General features: G+C 40.5%; 1 protein-coding gene and 1 pseudogene across 1 annotated transcript in view; one reads left to right on the top strand and one right to left on the bottom strand.

The window, feature by feature from the left end:
• ANKRD55 (ankyrin repeat domain 55) overlaps window positions 1-22,412 on the top strand; it is a 78,693-nt gene that overhangs the window by 22,292 nt on the left and 33,989 nt on the right. The window contains exon 4 of the mRNA XM_002815574.4: window positions 10,479-10,607. Coding sequence (XP_002815620.4) covers window positions 10,479-10,607 — 129 coding nt within the window. The remainder of the gene's footprint in view (window positions 1-10,478; window positions 10,608-22,412) is intronic.
• On the bottom strand, window positions 16,891-17,442 carry LOC103890633 (large ribosomal subunit protein uL22-like; annotated as a pseudogene).

Below are 22,412 nucleotides of genomic sequence, written 5' to 3'. Positions count from 1 at the left end.
GGATGGTCTCGATCTCCTGACCTCGTGATCTGCCTGCCTCGGCCTCCCAAAGTGCTGCGATTACAGGCGTGAGCCACTGCGCCCAGCCTTTTTTTTTTTTTGAGACAGAGTCTTACTCTGTTGCCCAGGCTGGAGTGCAGTGGCGTGATCTCGGCTCACTGCAAGCTCCACCTCCTGGGTTCTGCCTCAGCCTCCCAAGTAGCTGGGACTACAGGCACCCGCCACCACGCCCAGCTAAATTTTTTTGTATTTTTAGTAGAGACAGGGTTTCACCGTGTTAGCCAGGGTGGTCTCGATCTCCTGACCTCGTGACCCACCCGCTTCGGCCTCCCAAAGTGCTGGGATTACAGGCATGAGCCACCGCACCCAGCCTAACTTAGTTTTTTCAACTAAAGCATTTGTCTTAGAATTTTTGATAAATATAGATCTGGCTCATTCCTTCTTTGTTGTTGTTGTTTTGTTTTTTCGAGACGGAGTCTCGCCCTGTCCAGGCCGGAGTACAACGGTGCGATCTCGGCCCACTGCAACCTCCACCTCCCAGATTCACACGACTCTCCTGCCTCAGCCTCCCGAGTAGCTGGGATTACAGGCACCCACCACCACGCCCAGCTAATTTTTGTATATTAGTAGAGACAGGGTTTCACCATGTTGGCCAGGCTGGTCTCGAACTCCTGACCTTGTGATCCACCTGCCTCGGCCTCCCAAAGTGCTGGGATTATAGGTGTGAGCCACGGCACCCAGCCTGTGGCTCATTCCTTTTAATGGCTTCATAATGTAACATAATATCAAAATACCTCCATTTATTTTGTCATTCCCCTATGAATGGATATTTAGGTTGTCTCAATTTTTCGCCATCATAAACACCAGTCTAAAGAGTGTTTCCTGTACAAGCCTCTTTGCATACTCTATACAAGCATTTCTCTTAAAAGAATAATTGCTGGGTAGTAGAGAGTGTATGTTTTTATTTTTAATACACACTGCCTAATTATTCCCCCAAAATAGCTGGGTGTTGTTGTTGTTGTTGTTGTTGTTGTTGTTAGTGGAAGTACTGGTTTTTTCCCAGTTGTTGCTGGATTTTCTTGTTATTTGCATTTTCCCTGATTAATGAGATGAGCATCATTTCATAGATATAATGGTCTTTATTATATCTTCTTTTGTGACTTGCCTGTTTACATTCTTTGTCCATTGATCCATTGGGTTGTCATTTTCTTATTGATTTATAGGAGTTTAGTTTATATTCTGAATATTAATGCTTTGCTGTTGGGTTATAAATACTTTTTCATAGGCTGTTGGCTATTTTGAAACAGTTCATAGTACCTTTTCTTATTCAGAAATGTAAAAATCTGATATAATTAAAATGATCATTCTGGTCTGTTTCTGCTTTTTCTTTTGATGTCTTTTTAAAGAAGGCCTTCTCTACCCCAAGAACTGGATTACGTTATGTTAAATTATGTTTTTATTTGTTACCAGATTTTTTTAAATATATGGTTTCATTTTTTAACTCTTTGTTCTGTTCCAGTGATCTGGTTTTTTTTCCTGTTTCATTAACCACACTGCTTAATTATAAACTGACTTATTTAGAAGCTGTCCACACTGCAGTTAACACTGAAAAAAGCAAGATAGGTCAGATTGTCCTTTGTGCTTTTGTTCTTCAAAACAGGACCTCAGAAGAATCATTAACATAGAGTGAGGCTTGTCTATTGCAGCTACCGGGAGTTAAATGGAAACTAACCTCTCCTGCTCTCATTTTAGCCTTGACAGGAAGAGTGTTCTATCAAGAGGGGCTCTGAGCTGTTGGCATCTGGGTTAGAACTTTGAATGCATTTATCCAGAGAAGGACTGTTATGCACAGCATTTAGGATATATATATTGTTTAGGATATATTAAATGCACATTCTTATGTAAGTAGATTTTTGTGAGCAGTCTGACAAACCAAACTTCAATTGTAGAACCACTCTGAGAAAATAAATTTAAGTTGCAAAAACAGATGTGACAATTGTAGAACCACTCTGAGAAAATAAATTTAAGTTGCAAAAACAGATGTGACATTTTGGACATAATTCTTAGCATCACTTCTACTTACCACATTCCTGAGATAGAACCAAAAGCAGAAAAAACAGTCCCTGACTCTTGAAATTTTTAACTTTACAGTTAGCAAAAGGTAAAATAACAAACAAAAGTTTTTAATGAATCAGAAGTTTTAGCCTAAGACCGAAGAGCTAAAAAAAAAAAAAAAAAATGGAGTAGGGTCACCACTACTTAGGAGCCCCCACTTCCCTCTCCCACTCTCCCCCTAACCCTATAAACTTCTAGAGGCAGACCATGCCTTTTTTATCTTTGTATCCCTAGGTTCTAGTTCAGTAGCTTGCACAAAAGCTTTAGTGAGGCACAAAAATTTATATATATATATATACACACACACACATATACACACATATATACACATAATATACACATATACACATATATACACACATATATACACATATATACACACACGTGTACACACACGTGTGTGAGTATACACGTGTACACACACGTGTGTGAGTATACACACATACACACACACACATATGTATAGATTTTTTTTTTTTCCGAGATGTGGTCTCACTGTGTCACCCAGGCTGGAGTGCAGTGGCACGACTTTGGCTCACTGCAACCTCCGCCTCTTGGGTTCAAGTGATTCTTCTGCCTCAGCCTCTTAAGTAGCTGGGATTACAGGCGCCTGCCACCATGCCCGGTTAATTTTTGTATTTTTTGTGGAGACGGGGTTTCACCAGGTTGGCCAGGGTGGTCTCGAACTCCTGTCCTCAAGTGATCCACCCGCCTCGGCCTCCCAAAGTGCTGGGATTATAGGCGTGAGCCACCACGCCCAGCCTAGATATATATTATATCTGGATATGTTATATCTAGGGAGAAAGAAATAATTAAATTCAAGAAAAAGTCATGTTATTTTATTTTATGGCCCTTTCTTCTTTTGTTTTGTTGACTCAGCTATCCAATTTATTTCCCAGACTTGACTCCAAGTGACTGTTATTTCCAAAACCTACTCTCAAAAAAATAAGATTTTCATGGTATTAGAGGTGTTTATGAGATATAAATAAGTAAATAAAATTTTACACCAATTAGAATTTTTAAAAAATGTCCTGTAGACTTTAGAGCAGGAGTCCTTACCCATATTTATGACATGGACACATCTTCATGTGTTTGTGAAACCTATGGATAACTTCTCAGAAACATACCTGAAATTAGGCTGGGTGCAGTGGCTCACACCTGTAATCCCAGCCCTTTGGGAGGCCGAGGCATGAAGATTGCTTGAGCTCAGGAGTTCAAGATCAGCCTGGGCAACATGACTAAACCTCATCTCTATTTAAACTTCTTTTTAAAAGGAAAAAAAATCACAAAGGAAAAATATCTGAAATTACAGAAAATAAAACATATAAGATTGCAAAAGAAATCAATATATTAAAATACAGCTATCAAAACATTCTTTTATTTATTTATTGAGACGGAGTCTCGCTTTGTCACCAAGGCTGGAGTGCAGTGGTGCAATCTCAGCTCGCTGCAACTTCCACCTCCAGGGTTCAAGTGATTCTCCTGCCTCAGCCTACCGAGTAGCTGGGATTACAGGCACCCACTGCCACGCCTGGCTAATTTTTGTATTTTTTAGTAGAGGCGGGATTTCACCATGTTGGCCAGGCTGGTCTCGAACTCCTGACCTCAAATGATTCATCCACCTTGGTCTCCTAAAGGGCTGGGATTACAGGTGTGAGGCACCACGCCCAGCCTATTTATTTATTTATTGAGACGGGGTCTCACTCTGTGAGGCCGGAGTACAGTGGTGCAATCTCAGTTCACTGCAACCTCTGCCTCCCAGGCTCAAGTGATTCTCCCACCTCAGCCTCCCAAGTAGCTGGGACTACAGGCACATACCACCATACCCAACTAATTTTTTTTTTTTTTTTCTGTAGAGGCAGAGTTTCACCATGGTGGCCAGGCTAGAAAACATTTTAAAGAACAAATTTATGATAATAACATGTAAGATTGTTTATTAATGCATTAAATAAGATTTGATGGTAGGACCACAAACTACTACAATTGTTGAAGTAGTGAGACATATAGTGATCTGCAATCACTAATGTAATAGCACTGTACCTATAACTTATAGAGGTGGAAAGTCACAGGTACTGTTTATACTACTGTGGGTTGTTGCCTATATTCATAATTGAAAAAGATGTTAAATTTCAATTAGAAGTTAGTGAAAATAGGCCGGGCGCAGTGGCTTACGCCTGTAATCCTAGCACTTTGGGAGGCCAAGGCGGGCAGATCTTGAGGTCTAGGAGTTCAAGACCAGCCTGGCCAATATGGTGACGCCCATCTCTACTAAAAATACAAAAATTAAACGGGCGTGGTGGCTCGCACCTGTAGTCCCAGCTACTAGAGAGGCTGAGGCAGGAGAATCTCTTGAACCAAGGAGGTGGAGGTTGCAGTAAGCCGAGATGGTGCCACTGCACTCCAGCCTGGGTGACAGAACGAGACTCCATCTCAAAAAAGAAAAAAAAAAGAAGTTAGTGAAAATAAAGATGTAATTATTTCTCTGATGAAACTCACATATCCTTATTTCTATCCATGGATAGAGCTCTTGCTCTAGTGGCAATTTCAAAAAAAAAAACCTCCCAAAATTATTTTGAGCAATGAGTAGAATAATTGTATAGCCTCCCAAGGTGATCTCCTTGGAACAGGAAGATTGTTTTATTTTAATTATTCAACAAATATTTGTTCAGTACCTGCCATGTCTCATGTGGGCTTCATCCCTGCTATGATGGAGTTCACAATTTAGTGCAGAAGAATGTAGATGTTCTTTTTTGTTGAAAAATAAATCTATCAACTTAGGCTTCTATTCTGAAGGCTTTGTTTTGTAAGTTTGTTCTTGTTAGAATTGGCTCCTAGACTTCCATGGCCTAAGTTCGTTTTATTGTTTTTCTTGTCTGATTTAAATTATGAAAACTCCCATTCTAAAGTCTTTTTTTAAAAATGTCAGACATATTATTCTTATGATTATTACAGGGAGAAAGTGAGAGTTTTTAAAGAGTGTCATTATCAGCAGCCCTTCCTAGTGCCCTAAAATCCAACCTCAGAGTATTCTTGGCCTTCAGTTATAGTCTTTGGCTATCGTGATGCTCACTGTCTATCTACCCAGTTTAGGAAATTCCAAAACAAAGACAATGAATTAATTTACTAAGCTTTCTGATCTATAAGATTGTTTTCCAAATAAAAATGAAAGAAAATGGCTTTCATTACTGTACTTGTAACACCATCTAGTTTTTAAAACCAGATCTACTTTTAAAGTACATATTAATTCCAATTTTTTATCTAAGGGAGATCCTCTATCACTTTTGTTGGGGGTGATCATATATGATTAGAGGATTAAGTATGTTAATTTTTAAATGTCAACCAGAGCCAATCTGCTGGAAATTCTAGATCCTTCAAAGCATCTGGAATTGTTTACTGACCTCTCAGCCGCCAGACACCTGCTATAATTCTTAACCCTCCCCCTCCACCACCCCGCCCCGAACCGCCAACCAAGACAGAGAACAAACCAAGCACCCAGCCACATCAACATTTCTCTCTGTGTGCCTTTCAGTGTTGGCTAGAGACACTCTAAAAGTACAGTTCTGAAACATGAAACCTGCTAAGCACTAAAGCAGATTTCTGGTTCAGAAAACACAAAAGTGGTTTTGAAAAAAAAAAATGTTCTGAGAAGCTGATAGGACTTGTAAGCTTTTAACTGAAATTGTGGTGGCACAGGTTCAAGGCACAGAATTACTCATCAACACAAGACACTGTTCCAAAGCAACCCTACTATGCATCCAACAGTTAGAACATACATTTTGTGTTATCAGCAATCTAAAATCGGATCCCAAGTCAATCAAAACTTAACATTTCCCCTCAAAACATTCTGGAGAGCTTATATTTTTAACTGAATATGTGTTCCTCCTCACTCTTTGAGCCAATCAATACTTTCTGATTTTCAGAAGAGTAGAATTCTCCTGTCACCAGGGCCATCTGGGTGTTTGTTGCAACATGCCTGATGCTGACTGCTAGATCGTCAGCTCCTAGATGCTTCGAAGGCTCAGTTTAGCCCTCAATGAAACTCCAGGAAGTAACTGGTTGGAAAGGTTTCCATAACTTGGACACAGATGGCTGTCTTATCCAACAGACTCTGATTTTATATTCCCTATGAGTCCAAGTGATCTTTGATAAGCTGCAATTCACTAATTAATTCTTCCAGTAAGCTTTTTTTGAACACTTACTGTGGGCTCAGTGCAGGGAGCACACCATGGTGAATATGCCACAGCATCTGCCTTTATGTGCGTCACAGCTTAATCGTGATTTCTGTCACTGCTTAGTACAGATACCAATTGCTAAGCCTGATGTTTGCCCCTTAACTGGTCACCAGAAGTTTAACATAAGACAACTACAATTTCTGCGGGCCCAACAGAAGTTGAAGAAAGAAGAAGAAGAAAGGAGAAGGAAGCAGTTGTAGGAAAATGTTCCTAAATAAAGTGTGCAATACCAACCTCTGCCTTTGAGCTGCTTTTGAAAGTTTTGGTTTTCACATTATTAACTCTAAGAGGATTTATTCTTATTTCTCATCAGCCCAAATGAAAAAAAGAAAAAGAAAAAAAAGCAGCAGGAAATTTCCCTTTACTTGACTGAGTGTTCACAACCCATTTATATTGCACAAGTATTTAGAAAAGTAATGAAGTAATTTGGGTCTTGATTTGGAGCCATTCAGAGGATCACCAGTTATTTTCAAGATGTTCTCAAGTTTTGTGGTGATGGTGAACTGGGTGGGAGAATACGTATTATGTATGTGTATATATCTTATAAAAATAAATGTTTGCCAACTGCACTTTCAGGAGGACCCTTGAGGCAATGCCAAATGAAACAAAAATATAGGGTACCAATCCTTACACTAGTAAGAACCATCATTTTAGAAAGTAAGACAACCTTGAATCCAGCTACAATTACAAAGAAAGGAATTTTTTAGCATCTGAGCTCATTCCCAAAATGAAATTCTACCACCATGAAGTGTGGAAAGAGCATTTTTTTCTCCAGAGTCAGAGAAACAAGTACTGAACCCTACCTCTACCATGGACTCAGTCAATGGCCTTAGGCAAATTACTTAATCTGTATTTCAGTTTCCTTGCCTGTAAAATAGGCCTAAAACTACTAACCCCTTAGGATCATTGTAAAGATTCTATGAGATAGCATATACAAAGCTCTTGGCACCAAGTAGGTGTATGAAAAAGGATAGCACTCCTCCCACCCCACCCCTTCACCAAACTATGCAAGAGTTGGGTTTTGAGGGGGGTTTTCTTGTGGTTGTTTAAAGAGAATAACTCTTAAAGCCTGAAACTGTATTTAGGAGACAATAATTAACATTGCATTACCATAGTTTAATTCACAACCACTTTTTCGCACGGAATTCCCACATCTCTAAATCATACTTCTGCATATAGTCATTGCCATCTACCTCACTTTTGACAGTGCAGTGGTCTATGGCCAGAACCACCCTGAACGCACCTGACCTCAGAAGCTAAGCAGGGTTAGGCCTGGTTAGTAATTGGATGTGAGATAGTACAGTAGTACAAAGGACAAGATTGTTTGGAGCACTCATCAAAAATCCTGACAAGTTTCAACTAATGAGTTGGTAACAATGATCATATCAGACAAGTTCATTGTCTATAAAGGAGAAGTCATGTTCTGCCTTTCTTCTGTGTATGATTTTAAAAAGCAAAGCCAAATTTTTACAAAGAAATTCGGCCGGGTGCGGTGGCTCACTCCTGTAATCCCAGCGTTTTGGGAGGCTGAGGTGGGCTGCTAAGGTCAGGAGCTCAAGACCAGCCTGGCCAACATGGTGAAACCTGTCTCTACTAAAAACTACAAAAATTAGGCAGGCGTGGTGGCGGGCACCTGTAATCTCAGCTACTTGGGAGGCTGAGGTAGGAGAATCACTTGAACCTGGGAGGTGGAGGTTGCAGTGAGCCAAAATTGCGCCATTGCACTCCAGCCTGGGCAACAGAGCGAAACTCCATCTCAAAAAAAAAAAAAAAATTTCAATGGAGCACAGTAAGTCATTCGTTCAGTTAATAAGTATTTACTCAGCATCTATAATGTGCCTGGCACCATTCTAGGATCTAGGAATTCAGACTGGCAAATAAAGGCCCTGCTGTCATGCAACTTACACTCCAGTAACTTGAAAAGTTTTGGCACTTTGTGATGAAGCCAATGACTTCGTTTCATCACTTCATTTGCAATGAAGCAAATGGGACTAAGAACTGGGAAACGGGCTATCCATGCATTATTTTTAAAATATAATTTAATTTTAAAATGTAATTCCCTTGTGTTAGATTTCTAACCCCAGTGTGCCCAGTTAAAAATGAAGAGGACCAATTAGAATGTACTGAGGTATTCTGATTTCCAAGTAAATATTCAGCTATTGGAATAAGAATAAGAAGTTCCATTGCTTTTATACCAGCATTCTTTTTCATATGGAACCAATTTCTTGAAATATCCTCAAGAGTATCTCTGGAGGTTCACTGTCATATGATACTTGAAACTTGAAAGCAAACCATAATATAGGAATTTAAAATATGGAACTGGTTGAAGGGATTTTCTAATTCTAGTGTCCCACAAACCTTAAACCCTAGATTCAGTTCCATGCCTACTCACAAACTCAGGAATTTCTCTAGAGCTCAGCTTCCTCTTCTATTAAATGAGAATTACAATCGCACCTATCAGAGCTGGCTAACTGCTCTAGCAAATGACTTGAAATCTCAGTAGCCTGACACAATAAAAGCCTATTTCTTGCTCGTATCATAGTCCAGTGCTGTTTGGCAGGGTGGTCCTATTCTCCCTCATTGATCAGAAACCCAGGCTTTTCAATCACATGGTTCCAGCATCTTCTAGAGCCTTGTCCTCCTCTGCATTCTGTTGATATATGAGGAAAAAAAGAAGATGTGGAGGACCACATGGGCTTTTTTTCTAGCCCAGGCCTGGGGAAGGTTTCCATCTCCTCTGTCCACATTCCAATGGCAAGGACTCAGTCATGTGACTGCACCTATCTGCAAGGAGGCTGGGGAATGTAGTTTGACTGTGTGCCCTAGGGGAAGAGGAAACAGCTTGGTGAACATGTAGGAGACATCACCACAGTACTTACTCCAGAAGACTGTTTGGAGGATTAAGTGAGACAATAGATAAAAGAACTCATAAAGGTCTCTAGATCAATAAATATTAGCTCTGGGCTATTATTAATGTGTTCCTGTCTAGGCTGAGGCCCATCTTCTCCATGCAGCTCACCCTGGAAGGAACAGAGAAAGCCAAGGTGTTGTCTCCTAGCTTTATGCTATCAGCAGAGTTAATTATAGGGAGTCTTCAAAGCTGCCCATGCCCTTTGCCCCCTTTATGAGGCATCTTCATTTCAATTCATTCTAGATACATTTCATGGAATTGAGATGAGTGAGGAAGGAGAAGAGCCAATCTTTTCATCATATATACTCTCAGATAATGCTGGCTCTTTTTGGCCACCATTTCTCAGCATAAGCTCACTTAATGTTAAATTATACCTAATCCATATGACCCTGAACTCTGAAAGAAGCTGGGATTCACCATTCATTCATCCAGCTCTGTTCTCCAAGCTGCCACAGTGATTTCTTCTAAACAGTGTACATCTGATCATGCCAATACCTGCTTAAAATCTAATTCATTGTCTCTCCACTGAATTAGAATAAAATCCAAATGTGTTATGCAGAGACAGTTATCCCCCATCCCACCCTCCCAGGATCAGCTCCTGCCTCCCTCTCCAACCTCACTTCACATTGCTGTCTTCCCCTCCTACCTCATTCATTCATTCAACAGCTATTTCTCCAGCCTTTAGGCTAGGCATTAGAGATAGAGGAAAACAGACAGCACCCCTGCCCTGGTGGTGGGGGATTGCACTCCAGTCACAGGGGCCTCTTTAACTTACTCTCTGCCTCTGTGCTTGGTGTTGGCTGTCCTCTTCCTCCATTTCTTCTCACAGAGGCCTGTTTAGAACAGTCCCTCCACCTTTGGTTACTCTCTCACCAGCATCCTATGTGCATTCTTCATAGTATTTATCAATCTGGAAGATTGTTTGACGTGTTTTTGTGCATTTAATATCTGCCTTCCTTTACCACAGAGCAATTTCCATGAGGGTAAGGATCTCATTTATCTTATTAACTTTTGTATCCTGAACACCTGCTTGCCTGGCACAAAGCAGACGCACAATAAACATCTATTGAATGAATGGATTAATGAATGAATGAATGAACCAGCAGGAAACAACCAATGCATCTGGTGATGGCCCCCAGGCCTGAGGAGAAAGTGTGAGCTCCAGTTTTCTTCCTGGGAGCCTGTGCTCATCTCTGTCCTCTCTGACTGTTGTTTTGCAGGGAATGACACCACTCCACTGGGCGGCTTTCCACAATCAGCCTCAACACACCCAAATGCTGCTGAAGAAGGGGGCAGACCCCACCCTTGTGGATAAAGACTTTAAAACCGCTCTCCACTGGGCAGTCCAGGTGAGAAATTGACCTGTGGACTGGTCTCAGGTTTAAATGGTGGAAAGCAGTGTTAACAATTTTCTGAGTAGGTCAAACTTTAAAGATGGAGGTTTCAGCTCTTCATTCAGCTCCACCTGGAGGTGTAGTTATACACCTCCAGGGTATAACTACACCCCTGCCAAGATGCAAAGGGGAGTAGTTATAAAATATCAAGCAGAGCCTACCTTGGGTGTCACAAACAGACACACACACACCCCCCTCATTCTCTCTCTTTCTCTCTCCATCTCAGTGTTTGCTACTGGCTTACTGTGTCCCAGAGTAAACCTTCAAAGAATTGCTGGGAAAATGCCTTCAAAGTCTTTGGACCATGACTCTCTGACTCTCTTCTTGCTTCCAAATCCTCCCCAGCAGAGTTGTTTCAGGTGATCCTGAATTCTACACCCGACAGTGAAAGTAGTGGCTCATGACCCTGCATCACTATCACATAAGGGAGTCCACGTCAATACACACAACCAAACAAATCAGAATAGGCTCAAGAAATCTATTGTCCAGAGAGGGCAAAACCAAGAGTAAGGTGAAAGAATAATAATCACTCATGTGTAACAGAGTGCTTTCTATTTTCAAGGGGAATGATTAACTAAAAGTTATCTATTCCTTTTTTCAAGGAAAGCATCCTTTGCATAAACTTGCCAGCCCATCTCTGTCTTCAGCACAGACACCCCCACAGTTGATTTCTGTTGGCCCAGAAAGGGCGCCTGTCTGAGCTACTGCCAGGACCCTGTGAGAATAGTTTCTGCAGCCCTGACTGTGGTTTCAGTCAGCATTTCCATGTGCCAAGTACAGCAGAAGTGGGCACCTGGGACTTTCAGGATTAACATGTGTGCCTGATGTAAGGGGAAAACAGAAGTGATCTGGAAACTGCTCTGTTTTCATCCCTCTAACCTTGGCTTCAGTTTCTCTGCACCAGTTTCTCTGCAAAGCTATGCAGTGAGCAAGGCTTGTTTTGTCATCTCCACCTGCCCATAGCACCCTCCTACATACTTTCAGTATCTAATCACCTGCCCTGCCACCATCGCTGCCAGTCTCTGCCCAGGACTCCATGCCCTGGGGCTGGCCTCTGGCTGGTCAGGGGTCACCACTGTAGCAGTGGCCACAGAGGAACCTGGCTGGGCTCCCAGGAAGCTCCTCATGTGTTGGTTCAGCTGAGATGAAAGTGGCACCAGAAGCAGGCATTTTCTATATAGTCACCTCAACACCACTGCATTCTGATTCCCTAGATCCAGGATGCATGTGCATTTTGAAAAACCTCCCCAGGTAATTCTGACTGACATGCATCCCCCTTCCACCATCCCAGCCCCAGTGTAGAGCTGCTGTCTTTAGACCTGGCCTTGCAATGGAATCACCAGCAGTGCTTGTAAAACAACAGATTCCCAGACCCCCATTGGGCCCTCACAAGGTGGGAATCGCTGGGTTTTTGTTGTTGTTGTTGTTGTTTAGTTTTGTTTTGTTTTCTGAAACGGAGTCTCACTCTGTAGCCCAGGCTGGAATGCAGTGGTGCGATCTCAGCTCACTGCACCCTCCGCCTCCCGGGTCCTGATTCAAGCAATTCTCCTGCCTCAGCCTCCCAAGTAGCTGGGATTATAGGCACATACCACCATGCCCAGCTAATTTTTGCATTTTTAGTAGAGATGGGTTTTCACCATGTTGGCCAGGCTGGTCTTGAACTCCTGACCTCATGATCCGCCCCGCTCGGCCTCCCAAAGTGCTGAGATTACAGGTGTGAGCCACTGCACCCGGCCGGGAATCCCTGTTCTTATCCTTTAAGAGGCACTTTGGCAAAATCATAAGAACAACCTACTCAACTCTGAATATCTGAGTTTGCATTAATAGACTTGGGCTTGATCTAAGGCAAGTCAACACTTGCTTGGCTTAACTGATAAGGGTATCTTTGGTGTCAGAATGAGACCATGCATATGATAGTGATATGTAATGTACTATGTAATTGGACGAAATGGTCATTTTTATTAGGGTTCCTGATTTTCTCCACGGAAACTTAGTTATTATACCTATGCCTTCATATTCTTTCTCTTTTTTTTATGTTTACCAGTTCGTTATAAATTATATAGCAAAGGATGAAGATGAAGAGACAGGTAGGGCAAGGGTATGGGGGAACAGGCATGGAGCTTCTATGTCCTCTCTGGGTGTGCCACCCTCCAGAAACCTCCACATGTTCAGCTACCTGAAAGCTCCCATACTCTTTGTCTCTACTAAATGTCACAGCTTTTAACCTACTACATTGATTTCAGCCCTGTCTGCACAATGGAATAATCTGAAGAGCTTTTAAACAATACTCATGTCCAGGCCTCACCTCTTAGATTTTCATTCAGTTGTTCTGGGGTGGGGCCCAGCCATCAATATTTTTCAAAACTGGAGCTGGGCATAATGGCATGTGCCTATAATCCCAGCTACTTGGGACACTGAGGCAGGAGGATCACCTGAGCCCAGGAGTTTGAGACCAAGCTGTGTAACACACTGAGACCCTGGGCTCATAAAAAAATATATTTGTATTGACTGGGAGCTGTGGCTATAATCTCACCACTTTGGGAATCTGAGGCAGGAGGATCACTTGAGACCAGGAGTTCAAGACTAACCTGGGCAATATAGCAAGACTATATCTCTATAAAAAACAAAAACAAAAACAAAAAAACTGTGTGTGCATGCATGTACACACACACACACACACACACACACATATATATATATAGATAGATATTTTTTGAGATGGAGTCTTACTCTACTGCCCAGGTTGGAGTGCAATGGTGCGATCTTGGCTTACTGCATCATCTGCCTCCCGGGTTCAAGCAATTCTCCTGCCTCAGGCTCCTAAGTAGCTGGAATTACAGGCACGCACCACCATGACTGCCTAATTTTTGTATTTTTAGTAGAGATGGGGTTTCACCACATGGGTCAGACTGGTCTCGAACTCCTGACCTCAGCTGATTCACCCGCCTCAGCCTCCCAAAGTTCTGAGATTACTGGCATGAGCCACCACGTCCAGCCACACATACATTATTTAAAGCTCCCTCCTTTCCATAGAAGACTGTAATATGCAGCTAGGGTTTAGAAGCACTATGATAAATGAATTCATATTAATGGGTGCTAATACTTTACCTACTATTGGAGATGTTTGCATTTTGACCATGATTGTATAAGCATAATGCCTTGTTCATTTATTTACTCAATCACTAAATAAATACTTCTTGAGCATCCACTATGTGTCTTGCATTGGAGGTAAAAAGATTAAAAAGATAGGTCCCTCTAGAACCTCTACAATTGTATGTAATACTGTATATATGGTGTGTGAGCATGTTTGCATTCATTTTTCTGAGGAAGGAGTCCACAACTTTCTTGACCTCCTCAATGAGGAACAGTGACTACCCACAAAAGGCTAAGAACCCCGGCTCTGGAGAAATTGTGCATTCTCCTTCCCTATGGTTAGCAGTAAAATTCAGAAGTGGTGTATTCTGCCATTTACACTGCAAAGACTGAGGGTAATTCCAAATGTCAGCTGAAATCATTATTACACTTGCCTTCTTTAGACTTCTTGTTCATTTATAACACAGGGCTAGCATTGTGCTCATTTTAGAGTTTTTCCATACGAATGAGTCTATTTCCCGTTGTCATTTATTCCTTTTTCTGAATTTCCTGCTTTTCTCTTGGACCATATAATGAGATCACATTTAAAGCTATAGTTCATTGAAATAATAAGGCCTTTGTACTTCACCAAAATAAACAAAGCAGTAAAGATTGGAAACAGTAGGCCTACTAGGTAAACTAAGTTTAATCCTGGGCTCAAGCAATTCTGCCACTCGGCCTCCCTAGTAGCTGGGACTACAGGCACACACCACCATGCTTGGCTAATTTTTTTTTAAGTTGAGACAAAGTCTCACCATGTTGCCTATGCTGGTCTTGAACTCCTGGACTCAAGAGATCCTCCCACCCAGGCCTCCCAAGTGTTGGGATTACAGGCATGAGCCACCACACTTGGCCTTCCAATCTATTCTTACAGAGCTCTCCCAACAAATCACAAAGACATGTACTAACATAGCTATTATTATACCAAAACAATTATGGTCACTGTTGGTCCTTGGTTCCCCACCCCTGACCTTTCCTCTCAAGCTCACGTAATCTTGGCTCTAATCACACTGGAATATTAGTAATCCTCACAATACATCATAAAGATTCCTTCTCTCTCCCCTGCTGTCGTGCTCTTCCATTTGGGTAAAATACTTCTTTCTTCTTGCACTCCCTGCATCATTCCTTCTGCCTACAGAATATCTGCTTATTCTTTCTTATTTCTCAAAGCCCAACTAAGTGTCACCTTCTTTGTTGAGCTCCCTTTCCAAATTCTTCCCTCCACATTACTTCTAGGACTTTGTTAAAATTGGTGAGGTGCCTGTGTCTTCCCTTCTGGACTGTGGACCTAAGGGCAACGTGCCTTATTCATCCAAATGTCTCAACACCCAGAACAGAGCTTTGTGAACCGTAGGTCCCTAAAGAGGTGTTCATTGAATTCACTCCAATAAATTTATTCATCTCAAGCCAATGGGGTTAATGGCTTATTGGGTTCTTTCTCTCTGTGGAAAAAAACATTTCATGTAAAGACTTTAGTTTTCTAGAGCAGTTTTAAGTTCCCAATAAAATTGAGAGGAAAATTGCAGAAATACGTCACCTATTAATATCTTCTGCCCCCCTGCCCCACTGACAATAAATTGCCTCCCCCGTTACCAACATCTCCCACTACAGTGGTACATTTGTTACAATTGATAGCCTACACTGACAGGTCATCAATGCCCAAAGTCCATAGCTTACCATAAGTTTCACTCTTGATATTGTACATTCTGTGGAATTGGACAAAGGTATAATGACATGTATCCATCATTAAAGTATCACGCAGAATACCTTCATTGCCCTAAAAATCCTCTGAGCTCCCTTTATTCTTTCCACCCTTATCCTAATCCCTAGCAACCACTGATCTTTTTACTGTCTCCATAGTTTTGCCTTTTCCAGAATGTCATATAGTTGGAATTGACTGTATGTAGCTTTTTCAAATTGTCTATTAATATGCATTTACATTTCCTCCATGTCTTTTCATGACGTAATAGCTCATTTCTTTTTAGCACTGATTAATATTCCATTACATGAATATACCAAGGTTTATTTATCCATTCACCTATGCAAAGACATCTTGATTGCTTCCCAGCTTTGCCAATTATGAATAAAACCATTATAAACATCTGTGTGCAGCTTTTTGTGTAAACATAAGTTTTCAGTTCCTTTGGGTAAATATCAAGGAGCACAATTGCTGGATCTATGGTAAGGCTATGTTTAGTTTTGTAAGAATCTACCAAAATGACCGGGCACGTTGGCTCACACCTGTAATCCCAGCACTTTGGGAGGCCAAGGTGGGCGGATCACGAGGTCAGGAGTTTGAGACCAGCCTGAACAATATGGTGAATCCCTGTCTCTACTAAAAATACAAAAATTAGCTGGGCATGGTAGTGGGTGCCTGTAATCCCAGCTACTTGGGAGGCTGAGGCAGGAGAATCGTTTGAACCTGGGAGGCAGAGGTTGCAGTGAGCCAAGATTGCGCCATTGCACTCCAACCTGGGTGACAGGGTAGGACTCTGTCTCAAAAAAAAAAAAAAAAAGAAACCACCAAACTGTCTTCAAAAGTGGCTGTACCATTTTGCATTTCCACCAGCAGTGAATGAGAGTTCCTGTTGTTCATTATCCTCACCAGCGTTTGGTATTGTCAGTGTTCTGGATTTTAGCCTTCCTAATCAATGCACTGTGGTATCTCGTGGTTGTTTTAGTTTGTGTTTTTCTGATGGCATATGATGTGGTGCATCTTTTCATGGGCTTATTAGTCATCTGCAAATTTTCTTTGTGAGCTATCTATAAAGATCTTCGGCCCATTTAAAAATCATTGTTTGTTTTCTTACTGTTGAGTTTTAGGAGTTCTTTGCATATTTTGGCAATAGTCTTTTATTAGATACGTCTTTTACAAATATTTTCTTCTAGGTTGGGGCTTATCTTGTTATTCTTTTGGCAGTGTCCTTCACAGAGAAGTTTTTGATTTTAATGAAATCTAGGTTATCAATTTTTTCTTCCATGGATTATTATTTCAGTATCTAAAAGTCATCACCAAACCCAAGGTCATCTCAATTTTGCTCCTGTTATCTCCTGGAATTCTTTTTTTTTTCTTTTACTTTTAATTGCATTTATTTTAATGCTGAATTTACTCTCGTGCCATAAGTTTGTGTTTCTTCAGTTTCTTCTGGGATATCTTTTTCTTCTGGGCAATCTCCTCTTCTGGTTTAGGAACAGTTTGTTCCTTTTCAGTAAGGATCATCTTAGTGTGGCAGGGAGAGCTCATGTATGGGTTAATCCAACCATGAGCTCTGTAGGTCCAGCGGCACATCTTATGTGCTTTGTTCATGTGGATATGCTCAATGACCAGATAATCTACATCGAAACCCATAAGTTCAGCATCACTCTGCATTTTTAAGCATGTGCAGCAAAAATTCAGCACTCTTTTTGGGCCACCGACCTTGTGTCCAGCCCCACTGCTTGACCTGGGCACACTTGCCAACTCCACCATTGTAACGTCAGAATGGTACACACTGTTTCTGTAAAGTGACATCTTTCAGATACTTTATGGCTTTTCATATATGCCTACCCTGATGGCCTGGGCAGTTTCACAAGTGTTCGTAAAGTGAACATGAAGACTTGAACCTCTTGATTTGCATGATTTTGTGGGGCTCTCTGGGTCAAGTGAATAGCGAACCATTTTCACAGATTAGCTGAGGCCACTTAGGGAAAGAGCATCTCCTGGAATTCTTATATAATTTTAGAATTCACTCTGTCTCATCCAGGCTGGAGTGCAGTGACATAATCACGGCTCACTGCAGCCTGGACCTCCTGGGCTCAAGTGATCCTTCCACTTCAGCCTTTTGAGTACCTGGGACTACAGGCACATGCCACAATGCCTAGGTAATTTTTTGTATTTTTTTTAGAGATGAGGTTTCACCATGTTGCCTAGGCTGGTCTTGAACTCCGGGACTCAAGCGATCCTCCCACCCTAGCCTCCCAAAGTGCTGGGATTACAGGTACGAGCTGCCTTGCCCGGCCTAATTTTAGGTTTTACATTTAGGTCTGTGATCAGTTTTGAGTCAATTTTGTGAAAGGTATAAGGTCTGTGTCTAGGTTTATTTTTTTGCATGTAGATGTCCAGTTGTTTCAGCACCATTTGGTGAAACAATTACCTCTTCTTTATTGTATTGCTTTTACTCTTTTGTCAAATATCAGTTGATTATGTGGGTCTATTTCTTGGCTGTCCATTCTGTTGCATTGACTTACTTGTCTATTATTTTGCCAATATCACACTATCTTGATTACTGTAGCTTTATAGTAAGTCTTTAAGTTGAGTAGTGTCAGTCACCCAACTTTGTTCTCCACTATCTTGTTGACTATTCTGTGCCTTTTGCCTCTCCATATAAACTGTGGAATCAGTTTGTTGATATCTACAAGATAAGTTTCTGGTATTTTGATAGGGACTATATTGAATCTATAGATCAAATTTTGAAGAACTGATATCTTAACAGTTTTAAATCTTCTTAGCCATGAACATGCAATATCCATTTATTTATTTATTTTTATAATTTTTATTTTGCTCTTACCCTTACCATATGAAGATCTCCATTTATGTAGTTCTTTGATGTTTTTCATCACACTTTTATAGTTCTTTTCATATAGCTCTTGTATCACATTTTGTTACATTTGTACCTAAGTATTTAATTTTGGGGGGTGCTAATGTAAATTGTATTGTATTTTTAATTTCAAATTCTATTTGCTCATTGCTAGTATATAGAAAAATGATCAACTTTTGTATATTAGCCTGTATCCTGAAATCTTGCTATAATTGCTTCTTAGTTTCAGAGCTATTTTTGTCTATTCTTTCAGATTTTATACATAGCCATGTGATCTGAAAACAGACTGTTTTATTTCTTCCTTCCCAATCAGCATTCTTTTTACTTCCTATTCTTGTCTTATTGCATTAACTAGAACTTTGAGTACAATATTGAAAAGAGGTTGTGGAACTGGGTACAGTGGCTCACGCCTGTAATCCCAGCACTTTGGGAGGCCGAGGCAGGCAGATTGCTTGAGGCCAGGAGTTCAAGACCAGCCTGGCCAAATGGCAAAAACCTGCCTGTACTAAAAATACAAAAACTAGCTGGGTGTGGTGGTACGTGCCTGTAGTCCCAGCTACACGGGAGGCTGAGGCAGGAGAATCGCTTGAACCTGGGAGGCGGAGGTCACAGTGAGACACGATCGCACCACTGCACTCCAGCCTGAGCAACAGAGTGAGACCCTGTCAAGAAAGAAAGAAATAAAGAAAGAGAGAGAGAGAGAGAGACAGAAAGAAAGAAAGAAAGAAAGAAAGAAAGAAAGAAAGAAAGAAAGAAAGAAAGAAAGAAAGAAAGAAAGAAAGAAAGAAAGAAAGAAAGAAAGAAAGAAAAAGAAAGAAAGAGAGAGAACAAGAGAGAGGGAGGGAGGGAGGAAGGAAGGAAGGAAAGGAAAGTTGTGAGAGGAGACATTTTTACCTTCTTCCTGATCTTAGTTGGAAAGCTTCTCATTTTTCACCTTGAAGTATGATGTTAGCTATAGGTTTTCTATAGATGCTCTTTATCAAGTTTAGGAAGTTCTTCTCTATTCCTAGTTTACTGAGAGTTTTTATTATGAATAAGTGGTGGATTTTCTCAAATGCTTTTCCTGTATCTGTTGATACAACCATGTGATTCTTCTTCTTTAGCCTGCTGATGTGGTTGATTACATTAATTGATTTGAAAATGTTGAGCTACACTTGCGTACCTTGGATAGATCCTATTTGACCATGATGTATAATTCTTTTTTTATGTTGCTAGATTCTATTCACTAATATGTTGTGGAGGACATTTACATCTATCTTTATGAAAGTTATTGGTCTATAGTTTTCTTTTCTTATAATGTCTTTGTTTTGTTTTGTATTAGGGTGATACTGACTGATAGAACGAGTTAGGAAGTTCCCTATGCTTCCATCTTCTGAAAGAGATTCTTAAAAAACCGTTATATTTTTCTTGAATGTTTGGTAAAATTCACCAGTGAATATATCTGAGCCTCATATTTCCATTTTAGAAGGTTATTAATTATGTATTCAATTTATGTCTTTTTTTTTTTTTTTTTTTTGAGACAGAGTCTCTCACTCTGTCGCCCAGGCTGGAGTGCAATGATGCGATCTCGGCTCACTGCAACCTCCACCTCCCGGGTTCAAGCAATTCTCTTGCCCCAGCTTCCCAAGTAGCTGGGATTACAGGCGCCTGCCACCACGCCAGGCTAATTTTTTGTATTTTCAGTAGACACCAGATTTCACCATGTTGGCCAGGCTGGTCTTGAACTCCTGACCTCAGGTGATCCACCTGCCTCGGCCTCCCAAAGTGCTGGGATAACAGGCGTGAGCCACCGCGCCCAGCCTATTCAGTTTCTTTAATAGACATAAACGTGTTCAGATTATCTATTTCTCCTTGTGTGTGTTTTGGTAGACTGTGTCTTTTAAGGAATTGGTCCATTTCAAATATGCTATCAAGTTGTGAAAATAGAGTTGTTTAAAGTATTTCTTCATTATTCTTTTAATGTCCATAGGATCTGTAGTGAAGTACCTTTTTTCATTTCTGATATTAAGTAATTTGTGTCCCTCTGTTTTTTTCTAGCCTGGCTAGAGGCTTATCACTTTTATTAATCTTTTCTAAGAACCAGCTTTTGGTTTCATTGATTTTCTCTATTGATTTTCTGTTTTCTACTTCATTGATTTCTTCTCTAATTTTTATTTTTTCTTTTCTTCTGCTTACTTTGGATTTAATTTGCTCTTCTTTTTCTAGCTTCCTAAGATGTAAGCTTATATAATTGATTCTAGATCTTTCTTCTTTTTTAATATATACATTCAATGCTGTAAATTTTCTTCTGAGAAACTGTTTTTGCTACATCCCACAAATTTTGATGTTCTCTTCCTTTTGTTCAAAGTATTTTTTTAATTTATCTTGCGATTTCTTCTTTTGAACCATGTGTTAGTTATGTTGTTTAATCTCCACATGTTCAGAAATTTTCCAGTTGTCTGTTATTGATTTATAGTTGAATGCTACCATGGTCTGAAAGCATGCATTGTATGATTTCTATTCTTTCACTTTTGTTAAGGTTTGTTTTATGGCCTAGACTGTAGTCTATCTTAGTGAAGGTCCCATGTGAGCTTGTTAAAAATGTGTATTTTGCTGTTAGACGAAGTAGTCAGTAGACGTCAATTGTATCCAATTAATTAATTGTATTTTTTTTTTTTTTTTGAGACGGAATCTTCCTCTGTCACCCAGGTTGGAGTGCAGTGGCACAATCTCAGCTCACTACAACCTCCGCCTCCTAGGTTCAAGTCATTCTCCTACCTCAGTCTCCCCAATAGCTGGGATTACAGGCACGCACCACCACGCCCAGCTAGTTTTTGTATTTTTAGTAGAGATGGGGTTTCACCATGTTGGCCAGGCTGGTCTCGAACTCCCGACCTTGTGATCCGCCCGCCTCAGCCTCCCAAAGTGCTGGGATTATAGGCATGAGCCATCGTGCCTGGCCAATTAATTGTATTTTTAAGTTCAACTATATTCCTACTGATTTTCTGCTTTCTGGAGCTGTCCATTTCTGATAGAGGGATGTTGAAGTCTTCAACTATAAAGTGGACTCATCTGTTTCTTCTTGCAGCTTTATCAGGTTTTGTCTCGCATATTTTGAGGCTGTGTTGTTGGGTACATAAGGATCGTTATGTCTTCTTGGGGAACTGACCTCTTTATCATTATGTAATACCCTTCTTTATCCCTAACAACTTTCTTTGTTTTGTAGTCTGCTCTGTCTAGAATTATAATATATAGCTACTCCTGCTTTCTTTTGGTTAGTGTTTTCATGGTAAATCTTTCACCACTCATTTACTTTTAATCTATATGTGTCATTATATTTAAAGTGGGTTTCTTATAGACAACATATAGTTGGGTCTTATTTTTCTATCCACCCTGACAATCTCTGTCTGTTGATTGGTACATTTAGACCATTGATGTTCAAAGTGATTATTCATATAGTTAGAGTAACATCAATCATATTTGTTACTGTTTTCTATTTGCTGCCCTTATTCTTTTTTTTTTTTTTTTTTTTTTTGAGACAGTGTCTCACTCTGTCGCCCAGGCTGGAGTGCAGTGGCGCGATCTCTGCTCACTGCAAGCTCCGCCTCTCGGGTTCACGCCATTCTCCTGCCTCAGCCTCCTGAGTAGCTGGGACTACAGGCGCCCGCCACCACACCCGGCTAATTTTTTTTGTTTTGTTTTGTATTTTAAGTAGAGACAGGGTTTCACCATGTTAGCCAGGATGGTTTCGATCTCTTGACCTTGTGATCCGCCCATGCCCTTATTCTTTGCTCCTATTTTTTCTTCTACTCTTTTTCCACCTTTTGTGGTTTTAATTAGCATCTTGTATTATTCCATTTTCTCTCTTTTCTTAGAATATTAGTTATACTTCCTTTTTTATTTTTTTAGTGTTTGCCCTAGAGTATACCAAGTATGTTTACAACTAATCAAAATCCACTTCAAAATAACACTATACCACTTCATGGGTAGTGTGAATACTTTATAATAACAAAATGATCCTAATTCCTTCCACCTGTCCCTAGTATGATTGCTGTCATTCATTTTACTTATA

This window comes from Pongo abelii, chromosome 4 (assembly GCF_028885655.2).
Source record: "Pongo abelii isolate AG06213 chromosome 4, NHGRI_mPonAbe1-v2.0_pri, whole genome shotgun sequence".
Lineage (NCBI taxonomy): Eukaryota > Metazoa > Chordata > Mammalia > Primates > Hominidae > Pongo > Pongo abelii.
Note: the sequence above shows the minus strand (reverse complement) of the source record. Positions and strands in the feature narration are given on the sequence as shown.